Source organism: Chiroxiphia lanceolata, chromosome 2 (assembly GCF_009829145.1).
Source record: "Chiroxiphia lanceolata isolate bChiLan1 chromosome 2, bChiLan1.pri, whole genome shotgun sequence".
Taxonomy (NCBI): domain Eukaryota; kingdom Metazoa; phylum Chordata; class Aves; order Passeriformes; family Pipridae; genus Chiroxiphia; species Chiroxiphia lanceolata.
Window position 1 is genome coordinate 107572 of NC_045638.1, and position 23334 is coordinate 130905.

General features: G+C 69.1%; 5 protein-coding genes across 11 annotated transcripts; 3 read left to right on the top strand and 2 right to left on the bottom strand.

Moving 5' to 3' along the window:
* Positions 1-242: 242 nt before the first annotated feature.
* Positions 243-8273, bottom strand: ILK (integrin linked kinase). 4 transcript variants are annotated; one of them, XM_032680128.1, is made up of 13 exons: positions 8176-8273; positions 4314-4407; positions 3145-3310; positions 2783-2878; positions 2595-2691; positions 2421-2504; positions 2229-2314; positions 1886-1995; positions 1510-1637; positions 1296-1417; positions 1120-1219; positions 914-1044; positions 243-678 (listed from the first exon to the last, which is right to left on the bottom strand). In XM_032680128.1, exons 2-13 carry the CDS (start codon positions 4400-4402, stop codon positions 529-531), a joined length of 1359 nt encoding a protein of 452 aa, XP_032536019.1. In that variant the 5' UTR covers positions 4403-4407; positions 8176-8273; the 3' UTR covers positions 243-528. The 4 variants fall into 4 exon arrangements, with proteins under 4 accessions (XP_032536019.1, XP_032536020.1, XP_032536018.1 ...); XM_032680129.1 differs by lacking the exon at positions 8176-8273 and adding an exon at positions 5684-5705; XM_032680127.1 differs by lacking the exon at positions 8176-8273 and adding an exon at positions 5524-5613.
* Positions 5990-8449, top strand: RRP8 (ribosomal RNA processing 8). The gene is made up of 7 exons (XM_032680136.1): positions 5990-6148; positions 6225-6390; positions 6465-6858; positions 6950-7079; positions 7279-7385; positions 7486-7582; positions 8245-8449. Exons 1-7 carry the CDS (start codon positions 6074-6076, stop codon positions 8353-8355), a joined length of 1080 nt encoding a protein of 359 aa, XP_032536027.1. The 5' UTR covers positions 5990-6073; the 3' UTR covers positions 8356-8449.
* A 72-nt stretch (positions 8450-8521) lies between these two features.
* On the top strand, positions 8522-15196 carry LOC116782951 (F-box/WD repeat-containing protein 7-like). Of its 2 annotated transcripts, none has more exons than XM_032680112.1 (13): positions 8522-8678; positions 9644-9823; positions 10050-10370; positions 10807-10889; positions 11273-11411; positions 11768-11902; positions 11978-12101; positions 12180-12316; positions 12894-13007; positions 13316-13497; positions 13601-13826; positions 14356-14566; positions 14760-15196. In XM_032680112.1, exons 1-13 carry the CDS (start codon positions 8547-8549, stop codon positions 15026-15028), a joined length of 2253 nt encoding a protein of 750 aa, XP_032536003.1. In that variant the 5' UTR covers positions 8522-8546; the 3' UTR covers positions 15029-15196. The 2 variants fall into 2 exon arrangements, with proteins under 2 accessions (XP_032536003.1, XP_032536002.1); XM_032680111.1 differs by lacking the exon at positions 8522-8678 and adding an exon at positions 8813-9124.
* A 686-nt stretch (positions 15197-15882) lies between these two features.
* Positions 15883-16758, bottom strand: TIMM10B (translocase of inner mitochondrial membrane 10B). Its single transcript, XM_032680186.1, has 3 exons — positions 16664-16758; positions 16393-16488; positions 15883-16304 (listed from the first exon to the last, which is right to left on the bottom strand). Exons 1-3 carry the CDS (start codon positions 16700-16702, stop codon positions 16110-16112), a joined length of 330 nt encoding a protein of 109 aa, XP_032536077.1. The 5' UTR covers positions 16703-16758; the 3' UTR covers positions 15883-16109.
* Positions 16759-16825: 67 nt separating this feature from the next.
* On the top strand, positions 16826-22245 carry ARFIP2 (ADP ribosylation factor interacting protein 2). Of its 3 annotated transcripts, XM_032680145.1 has the most exons (9): positions 16829-16873; positions 17700-17807; positions 17912-18020; positions 18920-19030; positions 19453-19568; positions 19693-19914; positions 20295-20452; positions 20535-20709; positions 21016-22245. In XM_032680145.1, the coding sequence occupies exons 2-9, from the start codon at positions 17709-17711 to the stop codon at positions 21169-21171; spliced, it is 1146 nt and encodes a 381-aa protein (XP_032536036.1). In that variant the 5' UTR covers positions 16829-16873; positions 17700-17708; the 3' UTR covers positions 21172-22245. The 3 variants fall into 3 exon arrangements, with proteins under 3 accessions (XP_032536034.1, XP_032536036.1, XP_032536037.1); XM_032680143.1 differs by lacking the exon at positions 18920-19030 and having other exon boundaries at positions 16826-16873; XM_032680146.1 differs by lacking the exons at positions 16829-16873; positions 17700-17807; positions 18920-19030; positions 19453-19568 and having other exon boundaries at positions 17949-18008.
* Positions 22246-23334: the final 1089 nt, after the last annotated feature.

The following is a 23334-nucleotide window of genomic DNA, read 5'->3' on the forward strand; positions in this document are numbered from 1 at the left end:
GCAGATGGAGCCAGGGAGAGGGCCCTGAGCCCACGCCACTCCTCCACTCCATGCCAGGCTCTGTGCGGGGCACCTGCCGAGGGGGTCCTGAGCCCACCCACCCTTGCACCAGGCACCTCCTGAGGAGGTCCTGAACCCACCCACCTGCACTGGGCACCAGAGGTTTGCTGTGTGTGCCAGTTTGTGCCCAGGGCTTTGCAGACTCAAGGGCAGCCCCTCCCTGCACCGCAGCAGCTGAAGGTTCCATACCAAACGTTTATTGGGGGGCCGGTGGCCATGCCGGGGCTGGAGGGAAGCGGCCGGTGAAGCGCGAAGCAGGGGCAGTGCTGGGCGTCACGGGCAACCCCCCCGGCCTGCCCCCCCAGCCCTAGGGGCTGGGTCCCGCAGCGGAGGCAGCGCCGTCTGTACCGTGTGTCCTTGGCTGGCCCAGGGTGAGGGGTGTCCCCTGCTCCCCCCGGCTCTGGGGTTAAAGGCACTTGGGGGTGGTGGGGGGTGCAAGGCAGCACTGGGAGGGGAGGCGCCTCCCCTCTACTTCTCCTGCATCTTTTCCAGGATGGGCACGATCATGTCGAACTTGGGGCGCTTGGCTGGGTCCTCGTTCATGCAGATCTTCATCAGCTTGCAGATGTGGGGGGAGATGCCAGGGGGAATGGTGGGACGGAGCCCCTCGAGTGCCACCTGCGAGCAGGGAGAGGGGCTGGAGTCAGGATCAGGGCGCTGCCCTCACAGACAGGGACACTTTCCACCTGCCCAGGTTGCTCCAAGCCCCTTCCAGCCGGGCCTTGGACACTTCCAGGGATGGGGCAGCCCCAGCTTCTCTGGGCAACTTGTGCCAGGGCATCACCGCCTTCACAGGGAAGAATATCTTTGCCCCACCTGATCTAAATCACCCCCATCCCCTCCAGCCCCTCACCTTCATGCCAATCTCCATGTTGGACAGGTCAGCAAAGGGCACCTCCCTTGTCACCAGCTCCCACAGCAGCACCGCGAAGCTCCACATGTCAGCCGAGCGCCGGTTGATCTCCTCTGGCTTCTTCTGCAGAGCTGGGGGGTGGCAGGGGGTGAGCGGGGCTGGGGCGGAGAGGGGCCAGGCTGTGGGGCTGGGAACAGGGCGCTCACCTTCAGGGGCCACCCAGGCTGGGGCGTACATCCTTCCCGGGCACTGGAAGGAGAACTTGACGTCGGCCATGCTGATCCGCGCCGTCATGTCCTCGTCGATCTGGGGAGAGTGGGTGGTTGGCAGGAGCCCCGGGGAGCCCTCCTGCTCTGGGAGGGGGTCTGGGCCCCCTACTCACCATGACACTGCGGCTATTGAGGTGGTGCCGCGGGATGAGGGGCTCGAGCGTGTGCAGGAAGGCCATGCCCCGTGCAATGTCAAAGGCAAACTTCACTGCCTGCATCTGGTCCACCACGAAGTCTGGGGAGGGCATGACAGGGGGTGAGCCTACCCCAGGGCTGCAGCTGGAGGGGGCTCCACTACCCCCAAATGTGCTGTCCCCCAGAACTCACTGGTCCCCTCGTGCAGGACGTTGTACAGGGAGCCATAGGGCATCCAGTGGCTGATGACAATGGGATGGGGGGCTGGGGGGGCCTGGCAGGCACCCAGCACCGGCAGCACGTTGGGGTGGGAGAAGATCCTGCAAGAGAAGAGACAGCCCTGAGAATGGGGCAGTGGGGGGAACTGCCTGCACCCCCTTAGCTGTTCCCTGTCATCCCCCAGGGCCTACCAGCCCTTGGGCACCACTCTGGAGCATTCCTGGCCCTGTGGAGCAGGGTAGGTCCCACCTGCCCCGTACCCTGAGAGCTGTGATGGCCCTGGCCAGATGCTGGGGTGGGTGGCCCCAAGCAAGTGCTAGTGCTGGTCTGGGGCAGGTGGGGCACTCACCGCAGCTTGGGGTACTCCTCGTTGAAGTCCCGGCTCTTCCGTGTCGTCCAGTCCCGGATTTTCAGCATTTTGATGATGATGTCATTGCCCTGCCAGCGACCCTTCCACAGCTGGAGGGGGAGCAGGGGCACGGGCACTGTGAGAAGGGCAGGAGATTCCCAACCCCCTCCAGGCTCCTGCCTGGGGCTGGGGGGGCCTCTGGAGCGCATGGGACCAAGGGTCCACAATGAGCCAGGCAGGAGCCCCCCCTGCACCCAGCTATGGGACCCTGGAGCAGCCGTGCCTGGCAGGGCCAGGACATGGGGGATCTGCACAGGCCTGTCTGAGGGCAGGAGGGACCTACCTCTCCCGACTGGTTCTCGTTGAGCTTCTGACTTAGGCTCAGCTGTTTGAAGTCGATCCCGGCAAGTTTGTTCAGGGTCCCATTCCCTGCAGGAGAAGGGGGATGGATGCCCACAGCTGCCAGACCCAGGGTCCGGCGCTGGCAGGGCATGGGGGAACCATGACCCCCTGCCAAAGGACCCCCAGTCCTTACTGGGCCGAGTGCGGGTCGTGCCCTTCCAGAACGTGTCCTTGTAGGGGATCTTGGTGAGGCTCTGGCCCAGCTTCTCAGCGCGCTCTGCAGAGGGAGAAGGAGGAGAGTGGCATCCACTGGCACCTGGAGCCTGTCACGGCTGGACAGGTGTGGGGCCCTACAGGGCCCTCGTACCTTTCAGGACCTCCCGCAGTGGTGTCTTGGCCTTGTCCGTGGGGGTCTCGCCGTATTTGTTAGCAATGCTGACCAGGGCCCCGCTGCCCACCAGGTCCTGAGCGAGCAGAGAGCGAAGGCTGTGGTTCAAGAGGAGGCTCCCCTCCTCCCCTCCTCTCCCTCCTGCCCATCCAGGTGCTCCCGCTCACCTCAGCCACCTGCTCATGTCCCCAGAAACAGGCGTAGTGCAGTGGTGTGTTCCCATGCTCGTTCACTGCATTGATGTCCGCCTTGAACTGCATCAGCTGGAGACAGGGGACAGTCCCCGTGAGCCCAGCACTGTCCCTGTCCTCCCTGTGCCTTGTCCTGGGGGAGGCAGGAGCAGCACACTGGGAGCTGTGGGGAGGGGGCTGAGCTGGTGTGGGGCTCATAGGGATTCAGAGGGGGCCGGGGGGGGGTTCAGAGGCACTGTGGGCATGCCGGGTGACGTGGGGGTTGACCACTGTGTGGGTGGGGTGATGGGCTGCACAGGGGGTGGGGAAGGGCAGGTGCTGGAAGGGGGCACAGGTACCTTCTGCACGATGTCGCGGTGGCCGTGGCTGGCGGCCAGGTGCAGCGGGGTGTCGTCCCCCCGGTTCATGACGTTAATGCGAGCCCCCCGCATGATAAGCATGTCCACCACGTTGGAGCGGCCCTCACGGCAGGCCCAGTGCAGGGGGCTGAACCCGTGGTCATCCCTGTGGGGCAGTGGGGGAGCTCTGCTCAGCTGCAACCCCTCAGCCTGGGCACAGTGGGCATTGCCCACCAAACGCTGGCCACGGGACCAGGCCGAGCATCCATCCCACTCCCGCCCACCCCCACCAGGGCCCCGGCAGCACCAGCCAAATCCTGTCTACTCCAGGGCTGAATCACAGCTGGATCCCCTCCCTGTCCCCCCGCTTCGTGGCCAAGTAAGGGAGGAGGCAGCAGCCGGGCCTTAAATGGAGATCAGGGACTGGCAGGGGGGCTGCCACAGCCCCAGCTCCCCTCCAGCCCAGGATCCCTCCAGCTCCCTTGCACATCCACCCCCACCATGGCCCCACAGCCAGGGGGTACCTGGCACAGAATGCCCCTGTCCCTTGGACACCCTCTGTGGGACTGGGAGAGCTCCATGTGCCTGGAACCCCGGGAGGGGTGGGGAGGCACAGCCAAGGGAGGCCCCTTGTCCAGAGCTCATCCAGAACGCTGCAGCCATGGCCTGGCCAGGGTCAGGCTGTGCGGGGTTGGGCTGTGCCAGCTGCACACACCATGAGTGGCTGCTCCAAGCCCTGTGCCCGGCCCAAACACGGCTCCTGAATGGCTGTGGGCCCCACAGTCCACTGGGACCCCCAGAAGGGGCTGTGTGGGGCAGAGACCTGGGCATACGGAGTGCCCCACACAGCCCCCGGCCCCGGTGGTCCCGGCCCTCCCATCAGACCCAGCCGTGCGCCCACACAGCTGCTGTTGTCTCCCCGGAGAGAGCACGGGGACACAGTCACCAGACAGCGGCCACCGCGAGGACGGGGAGGCTCCCCCGGCCCAGCCGAGCCCTGGCCATGGCCGTGGCCGCGAGGAAGCGGCCGGAGGATGTTCGGCCTCGTGCCTCAGCGATGCGGTAACTTCCTCCGGCGGGGAGGAGCCGCGTCCCACCGCCCGCCCGGGACATGGAGCCCAGTGCAACCCCCCCGGCACAGCCCCCCCGCCCGGCCCGGCCCCGCTCACCCCTGGTTGAGGTCGTTCTCGGTGTTGTCCAGCCACAGCCGCACGGCCACCGCGTTGCCCTCCCGGCACTGCGTGAAGATGTCGTCCATGGCGACTGTGGGAGGGAAGGGGTGTAAGGACGTGGGGACCCCGATCCTGCTCACCCTTGGGGCAGCAATGGCAGGAGCCTCCCGGCCCCCTCCTTGTCCCCTCCCAGCCCCTCCCCGCAGCCCTGTGGGAGGCCGAGGGCTGGGATGGAGCCGGAGCAGCGGCCCGAGGGGAAGTTCCCGGGTGACTCCAGCGGGGCAGCGGCCACCCGCAGGAAGCCAGCCTGGTACCCCCAGGCTTATCGCCGGGCACAGCCGGCCCTTTACCCGCAGCTCCGGGGGGAGCAGGGCTGGGGGAGCTCAGCATCCCCAGCACGGGAACCCATAGATCCGGGGGGAGCAGGGCTGGGGGAGCTCAGCATCCCCTGCACAGGCTCCTGCAGCTCCATTACCCTGACCCCCTTGGCTGGGTCTGGCACAGCACCATGCTCAGGAACCAGGACCTCAAAGCCCCATGCACTCCCCTTGGATCCATGGACACCTCAGCTCGGATCCGGGCACAGAGCTCCCTCCTGCTCCCGCTGTCCCCCTGAGGCCCTGGCTGTGAGCATGGGACACCGTGCCCGGGCTCTGTGGCATCGAGCAGGGACACGGAGTGAGTCTCATAGTGAGGGGACAGGGACAAACTGCGCGCGATGTGCCCAGTGTGCACCTGTGGGGGCTGAAACCTGCTGTTGCAGGGCCCCCGAGGGCCCGGTGCCCACCCAGCCACAACAGGACCCCTGCCAGCGCCTGGCAGCTACCCCCCAGGGCCCTGCCTGCAACCCCTGCCCCAGGCGGCTCCAGGGGGGTGGGACGCAGAACCCTGGACCCTCGCCGGGGTCTCTCAGGCCCCAGAATGGCCCTGGCACATCGTGGCAGCACCGGCCCTCTCCCGGCTCTGGAGCACTCGCAGCCCCGGACGGGATTTATCCCCCACCCACCTGGGGGCACCCCAGGTCGCCCACATTGGTCCCGGCCCTGTGGTTCCCCTCCGTACTGTCACCGCCGCGGGGACACCCCGCCGTGGGGACACCCCGCCGCGTCCCCTGCTGCACTCCCCTGTCACGCACTAGCCCCCGCCCGGTCCCGCGGGGCCGCCAGGACCCCCCGCCCCAGCCCAGCCGGGATCGCCAGGTGCCCACCTCCGCCCTGCCGAGCCCCGGGACCGGCCCCACCGCCCCGCGGGGGACGTGATGTGGGGACCCTGTGCCCCCCCCGCGCCCCCGGGTGACCCCAAACCAGCTGCCGGGGCCCCACTCTGCCCTCCTTGCGGTCCCCTCAACCTCTCCCCTGTGTCCCCACCCCTTCCCTGCAGCCCCCTGGCCCATCCCGCGGCCTGGCCCCGCCGGTGCGGGTGCGGGTGGCGGTGGCGGCGCCGCCGTTACCGGTGCGTGTCCCGGGCTCCGCAGGGCGGCGGCTGCGGCGGCTCCGCCCGGCACGACGCCCCCTGGCGGCCGGAACCCGCACCGGACACGGCTCCGCCACACGGCACCGGGGCGGGGCCACGGGCGGGGCGTCGGCACCGGGACGGGGCGTGGTTTCAGTGCGGGGGCGTGGTAAACCGGCTGGGGCGGGGCGTTCGCGGCCCCGCCCCCTCACCGGGATCGCCGGTCCTCCGGGTCGCCAGGGGGCGCTGTCGGCGCGGTGCCGCGGGCGGGCGCACGTGTGTCCGGTACCGGGAGTCCCCGCGCCATGTTCGCGGAGCAGGACTGGAGCGACGCGGCGGAGCCGGTGCCCCGCGGCGCCCCCGAGGGCCCGGGACGGCCGGTAAGCGGGTGGTATGGGGGCGGCGGGCCGCGCCGGTCCCGGGCGCGGGGAAGTGACCGGCCCCCGCCCTCCGCAGGGCTTCGCGGCGGGGAAGCGACGGCTGCCGGGGGCCGGCCTGGATGGCGAGGCGACGCGGAAGCGGCCCCGGGGGCGGAGGAAGGCCGGCGTGCCTCGGGGTGCGGCGGGGGAGCGCCCGGCCGGCCCCGGCGAGCCCCGGGAAAACTTGCAGCGCCCGGACGCAGGTACCGGGGCGGCTCCGGGGCCCGGCGGACAGCTGGGAGCCGCCGCCGCGCCCTGACCCTCTCGGTGCCCGCAGACGGCCTGGCTGAGCCGCCGGCGGAGCTGAGCCGGAGGCAGCGGCGGAACCGGCAGAAGAAGCAGCGGCGGCGGCAGCAGGAGCCGGCGGCGGCGCCGGGCGAGGAACGGGGCTCGGGGCCGGGTCCCCCGGAGCCACCGGGCCCCCCGGAGGCGCCCCCAGAGCCCCGCTCGGGCCGCTCGGCCGCGCTCCGCGCGCGGATGGAGGAGCGGCTGCTCGGCGCCCAGTTCCGGTACCTGAACCAGCAGCTCTACACCGGCAGCAGCCGGGACGCGGCGCGGCTCTTCCGCGCGGATCCCGCCGCTTTCCACCTGTACCACCGCGGCTTCGAGCGCCAAGTGCGGCGCTGGCCCGAGCGGCCCGTGCAGCGCATCGTGCGCTACCTGCGCCGCCGGTGAGCGGGGACCGGGGTTGTACTGGGGATGGACCAGGGGTCGCACCGCGGGGACGTCAGGCCGGGCCGCCCTTACCCCGCTGCCCCCCAGGCCGGCGTCGCTCGTGGTGGCGGATTTCGGGTGCGGGGACTGCACGTTGGCCGCCAGCGTCAGGAACCGGGTGCACTGCTTCGACCTGGTGCCGCTGAGCCCGCGGGTCACTGTCTGTGACATGGCCGAGGTACCGGGACACCTCCGAAGCGGGGGCGGGTGCTGCCAGGCAGGCTGCGGGGAGGGGACAGTGACCCCGAGTGTCCCATGCGTCTGTCTCGGGCAGCTGGAGACGGGGCTCAGCTGGACCCACGAGCCTGGGGAGCCCAGTGGGGCTGTCCAGCCCCGTCACCACCCTCCTTCTCCTCTGGGCTGTCCTGGGTTGGCAGGTGCCGCTGGCAGATGAGTCAGTGGACGTGGCTGTGTTCTGCCTGGCGCTGATGGGCACCAACCTGCAGGAGATCCTGGGGGAGGCCAACCGCGTGCTCAAGTTGGGGTAGGCAGGGATTGGGGGGCAGTGGGGGTGGGGGGGGCAGAGGCACTGGCTGTGCCCCAGGGGTGCCTGGGCACCCCGCTCAGGACCGGGGTGACCGCAGGGGGACCCTGATGGTGGCCGAGGTGGCCAGCCGCTTTGAGGACATCCGCACCTTCCTGAAGGCCATGGCACAGTTGGGCTTCAGGACAGTCTCCAAGGTGTGTCCCAGGGTATGCCCAGGTTGGGCACTGAGGGTGCACTGGGAACTGAGGAGCCCCGGGAAGGAGCCTGTGGGGAAGGTGTGCTGGGGCCCAGCCTGGTGCTGGGGGGGAGCAGGCCCCTGGGGTGGTGAAATCACATGGGTGTTGGGGGGAAACCCAGTGCCCACAGGGGTGGGGGTCTGGACAGAGGTTTGAGAGACCTGGCAGTCATGGGGGTATAGTGTGGGGGTATTGAGAAGAGGGGCACACCAGGGGTCAAGGGTACTCAGGGTATGCAGGGAAGGGGCTGCTGGGGTCTGGTAGGGGGGACCTGGGGCCCACTGGGCTTGTGGTACGGGGCCTGGGTGTGGTGGTGGTGGAGCCTGGAGAGTGTCAAGAGTACCAGGGCCTGGAGGGATTGTGGTTTGGGGATTGATGATGGGATTATGGGGGTTGGGGGGTGCATTGGGGTCAGGGTCTGGGGTGGCATCTGGGGCACTGGGGGCACACAGGGGCTGTGGGGCGGGATGGAGGAGGGCCCGGAGCATGCAGGGGGAACATGGGGCTCGCTGAGGCCTCAGTGCTGTGCTGGCGGTGGGTGGTGCTGGCACCCGCGAGTGCTGGGGTCCCCAGTGATCGCGGGGTGCTGGTGATGGAGCCGCCTGTCCCTGTGCCCCCAGGACCTCTCCAGCTCCTACTTCTACGTGCTGGAGTTCGCCAAGACGGGCCCGTGCCGGGCGGGCCCCGCGCCGGGGCTGCGACTGCGGCCCTGCCTGTACAAGCGGCGGTGATGGGGGCGGGGCCGCCGGGGCTGGCCCCACCCCCCGGGCTGGCCCCGCCCCCTCTCGCGCGCTCACCACCAATAAAGCCGCTGTTTCCGCTCTGCTCTGCGTGCGTGTCGGGGGCGGGGGGCGGGGCCTTGGCCACGCGTGCGCGGTACGGTCGGGCCTGCGCGGCGGCGGCGCCCGGGGCCGGTACCGGGATGTCGGGGCCGGGCGGGCCGGGCCCCGGCGGGGCCAAGCTCGACATCAACCGCGCCGGCGTAGCCGAGCTGGAGGGTGCCCTCAGCGGCATCGGCCGCCGCCGCGCCCGAGGCATTGTCCGCAAGAGAGAGGTCCGGGGGAGGCGGCGGGGCCGGGGAGGGGGCGGCGGGGCGGGGTGTCGGTCCCGGGGGTGCCAGGGCGGGGGTGCCGGTGCCGCTCCTGGGGGGGGGGGGGTGGCGAGCGTGGGGGCCGCGTTCGTCTCGGTATCTGGGTTCGCCTCAGGGGTTGGATCGGGATCCCCGCGGGGCCGGGCGAGCGCAGATGCCCCCCGAGCGGCCTCGGTGCCGCCGTCCCTGCTGCCGGCTCCGGGGAACGCGGGTTCCGGCGGGGCGGGCACCGCGCCCCGACGGCCTCCGAGCGCCGTCACCGGCGCTTATGGGGCGGGAAGTGCTTGCGGGGGGACCCCGCGGCGACCGGTGACACGGACAGGAGCGGCACGGACGGGCGGGTCAGCGCCAGCCCTGCCACGGGGACAGCGCCGGGGGCGCTCGGCTTGTTTTGGGCTGGGAAAGGGGAGGTGAGGGGGCGGGAGCAGCTGGGAACACCGGGAATGGAAGCGCCGGGAGGGCAGGGGGGGGTTACGCAAGGGGGGGTGGTCCGAGGGTCGGTGAGGGGGGGTCTGCAGTAGGGCGATCCCGGTTGGTGCTGCTGTTAGGGAGCAGCAGCGATATCGCCGTAAACCGAACCCTGTCGGGTCTGAAGGGCTGTCCGGGCCCTGCCGGGACTCGGAGCTGCGCTTGGGTCCCCGCTGGGTCCTGCCCCGGCACAGCCCCCGATCGGGTTCATCCCGTGGCAGGCGCGGCGGGAGCCAATGCGGGTGCGACGGGAGATTTCTGCTACCGGATCGGGCCCGGGCGGTGCTCGGCCCGGGGTCCCGCGAGACGGCCCGGAGCCGCACTGCTCCATGGCGGGCACAGTGCCCCTGCCCCGGGGCCGTGCCCGTTCCCCGTGAGGCTGCTCGGGCAGGGGATCTGGGGGAGCGGGAAGGATTCCCGGGAGCAGCTGTTCCTGGCAGGGCTGACTTCGCTCCCCGCAGGAGCTGAAGGGCTTCACCTGCCTGGATGACCTGCTGCACGTCAAGGGCATCACCACACGCATCCTGGAGCTCAACAGCCAGCGCATGACGTGCCGGCGGCGCCCCGGCCCCGAGGGGGCCCCACGGGCCAGCCCCGCCCAGCCAGGGGACAGTGGGGACAGCAGGGTGCCCGCGGCACAGGTAGGGGCAGGGCCGGGGGAGGGGAGCTGGTGTGTGGGGAGCCGACAGACTCACGCTGGGCTCTGGAGCAGCTGGTGCCCGTGGTCTGGGGGTGCTTGGCCCCATGACCCCCGTGGTGCTGGTGAGTGGAGTCCCTGTGCTCCGGGGCTCTGGCTCTCACTGGCAGCTCCCCAGCCCCCCAACGCTGGTGTGGACCAGCCCTGCCCATGCCTCTCCCTGTGCTCAGGCTGTGGCCCAGGAGGAGGAGGACGAGGAGGAGGAGGAAGCGCCAGGGCCCTGGGAGTCGGAGCGCCCTGGGAAGGGCAGCCCCGGGTCCGGAGCAGAGCCTGATGGATCTGGGGGGCGAGGAGTGCAGGAGCCCCCCAGCTCTGCTGGGGAGCAGGAGGAGGAAGAGGAAGAAGAGGAGGAGGAAGAGGAAGGGAGCTGCTGCAGCGAGGAGGGGGAGGACGGCAGCAACGTGTACCTGTACTACACTCTGGGGGAGCGCTGGATTGACTACCTGCAGCGCACAGGGGACCGGGGGCTGCTGCGGCACCTGCGCCCCAAGGTGACCGTGGGGGTGACCGAGGGGGCTGATGAGGCACTTGGGGGGCCTGCAGGGGGGAGGGTGGGGCTGGCTGTTGCTGCTGTCGCCCTGACACATTCACACTGGGGGGCTGTCACAAGGGACTGCTGGGCTGAGCGCTGGGGAGGTCCCTGGTGCCCGGCTGCTGGGGCTGGGGAAGGAGGCCCTACCCCAGTCCCCAGCCCTGCTGCAGCCCCCCAGCCCTGCAAGGGAGTCCCTGATTGCCATGTGGACCCTGAAGAGGGGCAGCAGGAGGGGGCAGAGGTTTGCCCCATGGCTCTGGGTAGGGCATCCACAGGGGTTGGCTTTGGGCAGGCAATATTTAGGGAAATGTGGGGTTCAGCTCTGGGTGGGGAGTTCAAAGGGGTCAGTGGGGTCTGGGTCTGCCTCAGCCGCTCCAACCTGCCGTGTCCTGCAGATGAAGCGGAAGTCAGAGAACGGCCCGGATGGCCGGGCCCTGTCCCCTGGGAAGAAGCTGTGCAAGGGCTCTGAGTATGGCAGGTGAGGGGGCTCTGGGTATGCGAGGTGAAGGGGGAGGGGGCTCTGAGTACAGCAGATGAGCAGGTTCCATGTGCTGGGGGGGGACACGTACCTTCTCCAGCTTACCCCGAGAGGATGCTGGAGCTACCTGGGTTGATCAGGGTTTGGCCCAGATGATCTCCAGGCCTGACTAGTTGTCCATTTGCTGAGCAGGCTGAGCTGGGGGCTGTGGCCGGGTGGGAGTCTGGGCAAGGGGTCAGCAGAGTGGGAGCAAGGGGAGAGGGTCAGGGTGGAGCTCCCAGTGGTGGGGACCAGTTCCTGGATCTTCTGGCACGGCGTGGCCTGGAGCAGTGCTGGCATGCCTCACCTGTGCCCTGGCCTCACCTGTGCCTGTTCTCTCCCAGGACACTGGGTCCCTGCACGCCCAGCCCCACCACCACCTTCGGGGACCTGCGCAATGCCAAGGCGGGGCAGGCCCGGCGCCGCCGCATCCCCTCGGTGGCTCCCCCACCTGAGCTGCAGGATTGGCTCCGCACCTTTCAGGTACGGCTCACTTAGGGCTCCAAAGGGTAGGAGCCAGGCCCGATGGATCCCCACTGCGGGCAGGGGCTGGGCCCACAGTGCATTTTGGGGAGTTTTGCTCAGGTGAGGGAGCACAGAGAGAGTGTCAGCCCCATCCTGCTACCCCCTGGCTTGGGATGGTGTCACCTGTCACACTGCATGTGACCTGTGACCCACCGCATGTGTCCCGCTGAGCTCCCATCTGCCTTGTGTTCCTGGCCTGGGGACTGGGGCAGGAGCCCAGGCTGGCTGGGCTGGGGGCACCAGGAGGTCCCCACCTGTGTGCTGGCCTGTGGTTAGGGACACGGAGCTGGGGGTCACCGGGGGTCTCCCTGCAGCGCTGGAGCGGCCCCGAGAAGCTGCTGGCCCTGGACGAGCTCATTGATCGCTGCGAGCCGGCACAGATCAAGTACATGATGCAGGTCATCGAGCCTCAGTTCCAGCGGGACTTCATCTCTCTGCTGCCCAAGGAGGTGAGTGGGGCTGGGGGCCCACGGGCATGGCCTGACCCCCCCCAGGGGCCCCTGTGACCCCTGATCCCTGTGCAGCTGGCCTTGTATGTCCTGTCCTTCCTGGAGCCGCGGGACCTGCTCCGCGCTGCCCAGACCTGCCGCTACTGGAGAGTCCTGGCTGAGGACAACCTGCTCTGGAGGGAGAAGTGCCGCGAGGAAGGTGAGGGCCCCCCAGGGTGGAGGCTGGGGGCCACCCTGGGCTCAGCTCAGGTGAGGCACCGCTGCATTCCCCCCGCAGGGATCGAGGAGCCCTTGCACCTGCGGAAGCGGCGCCTGCTGAGCCCCGGGTTCATGTACAGCCCCTGGAAATTCGCCTTCCTGCGCCAGCACCGCATCGACATGAACTGGCGCAGTGGGGAGCTGCGGCCTCCCAAGGTGGGTCTGGGTGTCCACCAGGGACAGACTCTGGAGAGCTGAGAGCCCCCAAGGTGGGTCTGGGGCACTGCAACAGGGGGAGCTGGTGTGGGATCAGCCACAGGGAGCAGATCCAGCTCGAAGCAGTGGGGGCAGCAGAAGTGGAGTCCCATGGGCTCGGGTAAGGGGGGACCCTCCCTTTGCATGGTCCTGTGCAGGGCTGCAGCCAAGTCCAGTACCCAGGGAGGGTACAGCCCCCCCAGGGCTCAGCTGTCTCCCATGCAGGGTCCCAGAGCCCTGGGATGCTCTCGCTGGGGTCCCTCCTGCCCTCTGGGCAGAGCCTCTGCTGCCTCTTGTCTTGCTCCTGAGCCCCCCCCACTCCCTGTTCCCAGTAGGCTCCTGCCCCTGGCAGCAGCTGCCCAACCACTCCCCCCGGCTCTGCTGCCCTGCAGAAGCACTGGGAGGTGCAGGTGATTTGGGGAGCCCTCTGCCCTTCCTCCCCGCGGCACCTGCTGTCTCCTGCTGCTCACCGTGTTTGGGGGGTCCTGTGGGCTAGGGGAGCCCACACTGCCCCTCCTTCGTGCCTGTGCTCCCACAGGTGCTGAAAGGCCACGACGACCACGTGATCACGTGCCTTCAGTTCTGCGGGAACCGCATCGTCAGCGGCTCTGATGACAACACGCTCAAGGTGTGGTCGGCTGTCACCGGGGAGGTGAGTGTCACTGTCACGGGGCAGGTGTCACTGTCACGGAGAAGGTGTCACAGTCCCTGGGCAGGTGTCACTGTCACTGGGCAGACGTTACTGTTACGGGGCAGATGAGTGTGGCACTGTCACTGGTGCCACGGGGAGCTGGGACAGGGACCATCCCCCTGTGCTGAGCACACGTGTGGCTGCACCCTGACTCCGGGGATCAGTTTGGGCTCCTGGTGACAAAGACGTTGAGCTCTGCTGCTCTGCCCTGCCGCAGGTGGGGGTAGGTGGGAGAGGCCCACCTGTCCCTCACGCCCTGCCCCCTGCAGTGTGTGCAGACACTAGTGGGCCACACGGGGGGCGTGTGGTCCTCCCAGATGAGGGACAGCATCGTCATCAGCGGCTCCACGGACCGCACGCTCAAGGTGTGGAATGCGGACAGTGGCGAGTGCGTGCACACGCTGTATGGACACACCTCCACCGTGCGTTGCATGCACCTGCACGGCAACAGGTACGGGCTGAGCGAGCTCTGTGGGAGGGGGAGCCCAGGAGGTGAACCTCGTTGCCCTGGGGCCACCCTGGCAGTCGGGCCCCAGGTGTCCCCTTGCCCACAGGGTGGTGAGTGGCTCCCGGGATGCCACGCTGCGGCTCTGGGACATCGAGACGGGGCAGTGCCTGCACGTGTTGATGGGGCACGTGGCGGCCGTGCGCTGTGTCCAGTACGATGGCAACAAGGTGGTCAGTGGCGCCTACGACTACACGGTCAAGGTGTGGGACCCCGAGAGCGAGAGCTGCACCCACACCCTGCAGGGGCACACCAACCGCGTTTACTCCCTGCAGGTACGGCCCACACCTCCCCTCCTGCTGCTTTCCCCCCCTCCAGCTCCCCTGATTTCCTTGCTCCCTGCAGGTACAACCTCACACACCTGCCCTTCTGCTGCCTTCACCTGTCATTCCCCTGCTTTCCAGTCACGGGGCACAAGCTGTGCCACACAGTCCCTATGTGTTGCAGGGACATGTAGGCCACATCTGTGCCCTTAAGGGACACATCTGTGCCATGCAAAGACATGGACCACATCTGTGTCCTGTGGGGACACTCTACCTCTCTGACACTCCCTCCCACACACATGCTGTGGACACAAACACTCCTCTGTGCCCGCTCCCTGGAGCATTTGTAGACCCCAAAAAGCTGAGGGGTATGTGAGGCCATGACTCAGCCACTGAGCCAGGGACTGAGCTGGAGCTGGGGGTGCTGCATCCCAAACTGGGTGGTGCTGGAGCCAGGGGGAAGCTGGAGCTGGGGGGGCTGCACCCCAAAGCGGGGGGCACTCTTGGCTCCAGTGCTGAGCTGGGCCTCCCCCTCTGGCAGTTTGATGGGACGCACATTGTGAGCGGGTCCCTAGACACGTCGATCCGCGTGTGGGACGTGGAGAGTGGGAACTGCCTGCACACCCTCATGGGGCACCAGTCCCTCACTAGTGGGATGGAGCTGCGCGACAACATCCTCGTGTCTGGCAACGCCGACTCCACCGTCAAGATCTGGGACATCAAGACGGGGCAGTGCCTGCAGACACTGCAGGGTGAGAGGTGTTCCCCATCCTTGGGGGCCTGCGGGTGGCAGGGGGGGCTCCCTTCAATCAGGGGGCTGGGAGGGAGCAGTTCCTTCCCTCGGGGGGCTGCAGAGGGAGTGGGGCTTCCAGATGTGGGAGGACAGGTGTCACCCGGCTGTGGGTGCCCCGGGCGCTCCTGGGGCTCACAGCTCTCTCCCCGCAGGTCCCAGTAAGCACCAGAGTGCTGTGACCTGCCTGCAGTTCAGCTCCAAGTTCGTGGTGACCAGCTCTGACGATGGGACGGTGAAGCTGTGGGACCTGAAGACGGGGGAATTTGTGCGGAACCTGGTGGCCCTGGAGAGCGGGGGCTCTGGGGGCGTCGTGTGGCGCATCCGTGCCTCCAACACAAAGCTGGTGTGCGCCGTGGGCAGCCGCAATGGCACCGAGGAGACCAAGCTGCTGGTGCTGGACTTTGACGTGGACCTCAAGTGACCCCGGCCAGCCCGGGGGTCCCGCGGGAGGGGTGGCTCCGGCGCAGGCGCTGGCCCCCGCGGGCAGGACAGGGGGGCGCCCGGCCGGGCCTTATTTATATGTGTGGGAGCGCCCGGCCGGGCCGCAGGAGCATGTTTTATACATGGAATATATTGATTTATTTCTGTACTGGGGCTCCTGCTCAAGCCCTGAGCCCAGGCTGGGGGCTGCAGCACATCTCCTCTGACCCTGGGCAGCACAGGAAGGGGACAGGCTCTCCCTGCACACGCAGGCCCTGGGCTGGGGGCGATGGCCCTGCAGCACCTGACACCCCCTGGCACTGGGTGCCTGCTCTGCACCAGCCATTTGTAACACCTCTGTCCTGGTGCCCATGGGGGTCCTGCAGCCTCCCTGCAGTGACCCCAGCTCTGAGGGCAGCACTGGCCCTGTGATACCCTGTTCCAGGCTCGTCCTACTCCAGGGGCTCCCCTTACTCGGGGAGCTCCCCAGCACCGGTCAGAGCTACAGGACCAGGACCCTCCCCCGTGTGTCCATCGGGAGCCTCTGTGCTGCCCCTGGCCCACAGGAAGACCCCATGAATCCCCCAGTGCTGGCTGGAGCTGGAGGATCAGGCCCAGGACCCCTGGGGGTATCCATTTGCCCAGGTGGAGCAGCTGTGACCCTCCCCTTCCCCCCACGCCCGGTGCTGCCCCTCTGCTGTGACAGGGCCACCCGGACAGCCTGGTGCTGCCCCTCTGCAGCCCCCACAAAGAGACATCTGTCTCATGTTTAGGCAGGAGTCCCAGTTGTGCCATGGGCTACTCCTGCCAGAGAGGTTTGGGGCTCTGGTGCCCTCCTGGAGCATAGCACGGAGCCGCTACTGAAGAGACGTTTTATTGGCACCACACATCCACTTCCCAAACCTCCAGACACGTGGGGGCTCCCCTGTTCCGGCGCCGCCGGCCCGGGGACTCTCGGGGCCGAGTGGAGCCGCTACTCCCACCCGGAGCTTCGGTGGGGCCCCGGCGCTGCTGCTCCCGCCGGGACCGGGGGGGGTCGATCCTGCCCCACCGCCGCCGTGGGAAGGCGGGGCCGGGCCGTGCTACGTGCCGGCACCGGGAGCGTCGGGCGAGGGCGCGGCGGGGCCTGGGGCCGGGCTGGGCGCGGCCGGGGGCCCCGCGGCGCCGTGCTCGGCCGCGCGGCGCTGCAGCAGCGCGGGCATCAGCCCCACGTAGGCGCCCATTAGGCGGTGGTTGGCACGGACCAGCCTCGCGGCGCAGCTATCCAGGCACGACTCCTGCGGGACGGGACGGGACGGGACGGGACGGGCGGGTCAGGAGGCGCGGGGACCCCTGGGCCCCCCCCCCCCCCCCCGCCCCGCTCACCTCGCGGCCTGTGAGCAGCCGGTAGTTGAGGCTGCAGACGCAGTGGCGGAAGCAGAGCTCGGTCATGCGGTTGTAAACCAGCAGGAAGTCTCGCAGCTGGGGGCACGGGGGGAGTCACACCGGGACAGGGGCCAGGACCGCCGAAACCCAGCGGGACCCCCCACACCGGCCCGAGAGCCCCGGACCGCTCCCTTGCGAACCCGGGGCCTCGGGATCCCGCCCGACAGCCCCACGATCCCAGCCCCCTGCGCCCCCCGTCCCGGCCGCTCACGCTGCGGAGCTGCTGGCGGTGCTCGGCCGCGGGGTCCATGCCGGGCCCGCCGGTGCCCCCGCGCTCGGCGGGGCCCGCCCCGACGGCGGTTCCCGACGGCGCGCCACTGACGCCACTTCCGGCGCGGCGCTGCCGTGCGACGCTTCCGGCGCGTCCGGGCCGAGGCGGAGCGGGAGCGGCGCGGGGGGGCCCGGCGGGGCCGGGGCGCAGGTGGGGCCGGGGGGCACCGCGCGCGGGGAGCGGCCGCGGGGCGGCGAGGCCTGTCCGGGACGGCCCCGAGATGGGGCCGGGCCGTCTCTGGCCGATCCCGCCGGAAGCGGCCGTCCGGGATCCCCGCGGGGTCCCCGGAGCTCGGCCGGGGGTGGGTGCGGGCGGTCGCGTCCCGGGCGCTGCAGGGCCACTGCCCCGGGAGATGGCGCGGGGTGGTGCCGGCCCGGCCCGCAGGGCTCGGCCCTGCCGCTGGGATGGGCCGGGCCAGGCCGTCCCCGCCGAGCCGGGCCCAGGGACACGGCACAGATAACGGGCACCTAGATCCCGCCCCGGGCCCCACCTGCCTTGGAATGTGCCCGGACCGGTCTGGGCGCTCGGGGCCCCCCCGCACCCCCTGGGCTGCGGACGTGGCTCCCGGCGCGCTCCTGCGGGCCAAGCCGGCGCTGCTGGCGCCGCTGCCCCGGGACAGCGGCTGCGGGTCCCCACCGGGGTCTGCGAGGGGGCGCGCGGTCCGGCCCTGGGAGCGGGGAGGCCCGAGGGGGCCTGGGCAGAACGGGGGAGAGCCGACGCGGGGCTGGGATTGGCACCGGGGTCGGGGTTGGGACTGGTGCCTCCGTGGCGTGCCGCTCCACTCCCCGAGAGCGTTCTGGGAGCCAGGGGAGCCCCGAGGGCCGGGCGGGACAGCGGCTGCAGGAGGCCCTGGGCAGGGACAGAAGTTGCTCAGTGCTGGCAGCTGCCGGAGTGGGACCCCCCACGTTGCCTTCTCCTACCTCTGGCATCGGAGCCCGGCCCCACAGGTCCTAGTGCCGCCTCCGTGTCCCCTCAGGCCCTGAGGATGTCGGACGGGATCCTGAGCAAGGCGGCCACCATGGAGATCCCCATCAGCAGCAACGGGGACACGAGCAGCCTGCCCGAGGATGATGGCCTGGAGCAGGTCTGGGGGGCTGGGGACCCCGGGGGTGTTTGGGGCTGTGCCGGGGCCCTGCTGAGGCCGAGCTGGCCCTGCAGCTCAGCCCCCCGCTCTCCTTTGCCCCCCAGGACCTGCAGCAGGTGATGGTGTCGGGACCCAACCTCAATGAGACCAGCATTGTGTCGGGCGGCTACGGGGGTACGGCCGAGGGCATCATCCCCACAGGCACCATCAAAGGTACTGGGGACAGGCTGTCAGGGGGGCTCCTGCAGGGGAGGGGGTGCTCATCTGCCCTCACTGTCCCCAGTTCTGGCACGAAGCTCTGCTGTGGCCGCTCAGCCGAGGCCCCTCCTGGGGGGCTCCATCCCTGCTGGGCTCAGGCCCTGTGAAGGGGCACCGTATGGGGGCTGTGCTGCTGACCCAAGCCCTGCTCCCCCCGGGCCAAGGTGGGGTCTCTGCCATGGAATCTCTGTCCTCTCAACCAGGACACCCCAGCAAGGTTCTCTGGAGCCTTCTGGTGAAGGGTCCTGCCTTTGCCCCAGGCCAGGGGCAGTGAGAGCTCTGGGCTGTGCCGGGGATGGCGGGGGCAGGCAGAGGGCACTGAGGCAGTGCTCTCACTGGAGAGCTCAGCCCTGCTCTCCACTGCACTCTCCTCGCTGCCCCAGCTGGATCAGGCCTGGTGGGGCCAGGGCGGCCCTGTGCCACAGGAGCCCTGGCACTGCTGTTCCTTTGTCCTTGTTCCACATGGATCTGACCCTGAAAGTCCCTCCATGGCAGACCCCAGCCCCCACGGGCCTTGGGGGGTCTGTATGGGCAGAGGGAGTGTGTGCGCGTGCTCTCCCGGGGCTGGCAGCCCTGTGTCCCCGGCACAGCAGGCCTGCCCGGATCTTGGAGCACAGGGACCCCTACAGAGGAGCCAGAGGGGGTTGGGGGGGTTCCCTGGGGCAGAGGGGTCCATCTGTGTGGCCGCAGCCACGTCTCTGTGTTCCAACACTCACCTGCCGCCGTCGCTGTCCGCTGCCGCATGCCCGCGCACTCGTCCCCACTCCCTGCCCCCCGTCCCCTCTGCCCTGGTCATCCCCGTCCCGTGCCTTGTGCCCTGCCATCCTGCCCCTCCCCCTGCTCGGCACCCGCAGCCCCCCCGTTTCCAGGCTCTCTTGTCCACCCTCACTCCCCCCGAGGACCGTCGGTGCCCCCCAGCGCGCCCGCTGCCCGCAGGATGGCCCGCCCGGCCGCCTCCCCCGCAGGTACTGCCCTTCTCCCCACCCCGACCCGTCCTGCTACTGGGACAAAGGACAGTGCTGATGGGCCCGGGGGTCTCAGAGGTGGGTCCCAGTCAGGGGGTCCTCCCTGCCCCTGCAGCCCACCTCTGGTGCTGCCAGGTCCTGCTCCCCCCTGGCGATGGGGGACAGCAGGACAAGGTAGGGCCCAGGCTCGGCTGTACCGCCAGACGTGGCTGGGCTGGGGTCTGTTCCCCTGTGTGGGACCCCCGGGGGGCTGGCAGGAGCAGGGTTCCCACCGCGATGCCCATGAGCTGGTGCTGGGCACACACGTGGCCAGAGCTGGGGACCCTGCTGTGGGGACAGTGGCTCTGGAGGGGAGGGGCTGCCTGGCCCACCGTGGGCGCTGCCCCCCCCAGAGCTGGTGCCAGGTGCTGTCCCCGTGCCAGGCCCCGGGCTGCACACACCACCCCCTGGCCCCCCACCCAGCGGGGAGGAGGTTGTGCGTGGCATCGCTGTCGAGAAGTTTGACATCGTCAAGAAATGGGGGATCAACACCTACAAGGTGAGGGCTGAGGGTACCCCAGCGGGCCTCCCAACCCCCTGTCCTGCAGTGCCTTGAGCAGCTGCTCTTGGAGCAGTTGGGGGGTCCACACACACCCCAGGCCCCCTGACCCCTCATCCCGCAGTGCACCAAGCAGCTGCTGTCAGAGCGGTTCGGGCGGGGGTCCCGCACGGTGGACCTGGAGCTGGAGACACAGATCGAGCTGCTGCGCGAGACCAAGCGCAAGTACGAGAGCGTCCTGCAGCTGGCGCGGGCGCTCACGGCCCACCTGTACAGCCTCGTGCAGACACAGCACGCCCTGGGCGACGCCTTCGCCGATCTCAGCCAGAAATCCCCTGAGCTCCAGGTGTGCCAGGGGGCACATGGGAACCACCAGCACTGAGGGACACCTGGACATCGGGGCAGAGCGGGGACACCTGGACACCGGGACTGGGGGGGACACTTGGGCGGCAGGGCCAGGGCTGGGGGACACCTGGGCGCTGGGGCAGAGCAAGGACACCTGGGCACTGGGACTGGGGGGGACACCTGGGCAGCAGGGCCAGGGGAGATGGGGACTGCTGGGACTAGGGGCGACGGCCTGTGCAGGTAGGGATGTGAGCTGGAGCTGGGCTTGGTGGCGCTGGGTCGTGGTTGGGCTCGGTGGTCTCATGGGAGAGAGTTTTCCAACCCAAGAGGCCCTCGATGGAGGGGAGCGGGGCTGTGACTGTGGCCCCTGTCCGGTGCCAGGAGGAGTTTGGGTACAACGCGGAGACGCAAAAGCTGCTGTGCAAGAACGGGGAGACGCTGCTGGGCGCCGTCAACTTCTTCGTGTCCAGCATCAACACGCTGGTCAACAAGACCATGGAAGACACGCTCATGACGGTCAAGCAGTATGAGACAGCCAGGTGGGACAGGGGAACTGATGGGGGGGCTCAGGGGTCCTGGGGTCTCCAGGGGCAGATTGCTAATGCCAGGGGTCCCCGGCAGGCTGGAGTATGACGCGTACCGCACGGACCTGGAGGAGCTGAGCATGGGCCCACGTGACGCTGGCGCCGTGAGCCGCCTGGACGCGGCCCAGAGCCAGTTCCAGAGCCACAAGGACAAGTATGAGAAGTTGCGGGCAGATGTGGCCATAAAGCTCAAGTTCCTGGAGGAGAACAAGGTGGCAAGGGGATCGTGGGTGGAATAGGGATGGGGTGTGTGGTGGGGCATGCAGGATGGGGGGCACGGGGGTGAGGGGTATGGGACAGGGATGGGAGACACAGCTGGGGGGTGCAGGGGCGGGGTGTTCCTGCAAGGATTTAGCAGCTGTGTTGGATGTGGTACTCGATGACATGGTTCAGCTGTGGGGTGGGCAGTGCTGGGGGAGCAGTGGGACTTGGGGGGGCCTCCAAGGGCTTTCCCAGTCCTTTTCTGTGCTGCTGGGCTGGAGTCGGGCCCCCCCGGACCATAACCCCCCCTGTCCCAGATCAAGGTGATGCACAAGCAGCTGCTGCTGTTCCACAACGCCATCTCCGCATACTTTGCCGGGAACCAGCAGCAGCTCGAGCAGACCCTCAAGCAGTTCAACATCAAGCTCAAGACCCCTGGCGCTGAGAAGCCCTCCTGGCTGGAGGAGCAGTGAGCCCCCCGCACCCCCCCCCGGACGGGGGAGCCCCCCTGTGGGGTACACATGGACCTGAGTTGTGGCCGGGGGCTTGCTGGGGGCACAGCCTGGGCCTGCTGGGTGTGGGGGCTGCCAGAGGGGTGGGGGTGGGGCCCAACTGTCCCACAGCCCCCCTCAGGATAGAGTCCAGCAGCTTCTCAGCACAGACCCCCACATAGCAGACAGCCCGAGACCCCCTGCCCCCCAGCACCACTGAGGGGCTGGGGACGCCCCCCTTGCTGGGCTGCACCCCCACCCTGGTCCCCCTGCTCACCTCGGGGTGGGCCAGGACCCTCTACTGCCTGCCTCTGCCTCCCCCAGGCAGGATGGGGGTGTCCCCCCCAGGTCCCTTCCCTGCTCCCCCAGGGAGACCCCTGCCTGTGGCACAGTGGAGCTGGGGGGGGCCAGCCCCAGAACAGCCGGGTCCCTCCTGTGCCGGGGGGCTGTGAGGGTCCCCTGCTGCACCTGGCACCTGGGGGGGCTCCTGCTGTCCCCCCGACACTTGGGTCACCCCGGCTCCCTCCAGGCCAATCCCAAGTGTTTCTGGGGTGGCTGCTCTTGCACTCCTGACCCAGGGGGGGCTGCGCTCCTCAAAGCCCCCTCTGCTCCCCTGGGGCTGTGGCATCCTGCGTTGGGGGCTCCCTGCACGCTGCTGCTAGTGGAGCGGGGGGAGGGTGCTGGCCAAGCACTGGGACCCTGGGGGGGCCAGGGGAGCTCCAAGCAGGGACCAAACGCCAGCAGAGGCACTGGAGGTGCACACGTGTGTCAGTGTGTATCTGTGTGCGGGGACACGTGTGTCCCAGGGCATACGTGCTGCACACGGAGGACCGGGGTCCTGGCCAGTGTCCCCCCCACCCCATGAGGGGCCCCCAGCCCGCCCCTGCACTTGGGCACTTTCTCCTGAGACAAAACTGTTGGTTTTTCTTGCTCATTAATTTAACCCGTAATTTAATGTTGGGATCTGACCCCAACCCCCCTCCTGGTGACGATCTGACCCCCCCCACTTCTGTAACACCCCAATAAATGGTACGGATCAGTGTGTGCTGGGCTGCAGCCGGGACCCCTGTGCTGGGGAGCTGGGGGGTGTTAGGGGACTGCACCCCATGGGCTGGGGCTGCTGGGGCCGGGGGGAGACAAGGGCATGAGCCCCAGAAGGGCCAGGACCCCTGTGACAGGGACGGGGCCCGGGGTGGGGAGCTGGTGCATGGAAGAGGTGGCTCTGGGGGGGGTGACTGAGGGGGTGCCCCTCACCCCAACCCTGCAGCAGGAGCCGGGACCGGGCAGGGCTGAACAGGGACGGGCTAGGGATGCCTCGGGAGTGGGGGCTGGGGGCACTCAGCACGGGGGTCCCAGTGCTGTCATTACCATCCTACTGGTCACACTGGGAGCTCAGAGGTCCCATGGGGCCAGTTCCCCTTCCCCAGGCTGGGCACTGGCTTCGGTGCCAACCGGTGCCCCCCTCCATCACCCCTCAACCTGCCACGGCTCTGGCTGCTGTTCCCCTGGGACCTCCAGACAACCTTCGGGTCACTGACCCACCCCTGGGACACTCCCTGTGGAAAATTCCAGCCCCCAGGAGGTTCCCAGTCCCCAGCGTCCCTCCAGGACACTGCCCCGGACACTGAAACCCTCTCCATGGGGGAAGGGGTGGGTGTGGAACCCACCCCCGGAGGTCCCGGCGGGGGGAGTGTTGAGGGTCTCTGCTCCTCACCTCTTCGGGGTCCCGGCGGGGGTGGGGTGAATGGGGGTACCCACTGCTCCCCAGACATGGATGTGGGGAGTCCCTGATCTCGCTGAGCTGCAAGAGTTGGGTGGGTGTGTGCCTCCTGCAGGGACAGGGGTGTCACCCCCGGGGGCTCTGTGTCACCCTGTACCTGGGTGGGGAGTCCCCAGCACCTACTGTGTCCCCCCAGGCCCATCTGCCAGACCATGTGGGACACTGGGGAAGGGTCGGGGTCCCTGTGGGGGCAAGGAGCTGCTGGAGGTGAGGGTGGGGGGCTGGGGGAGGTCCTTGGTGGAGGGGAGCTCCCTTGAACCCTGCCCTGTGCCACGGGTGTCCCGGCTGCAGCCCCTGGGACCCCTGATCCCCAGCACTCTCTGCTGCTGCTGGAGGTGCCCAGCTGGGGGCCCGGAGGGATCCCG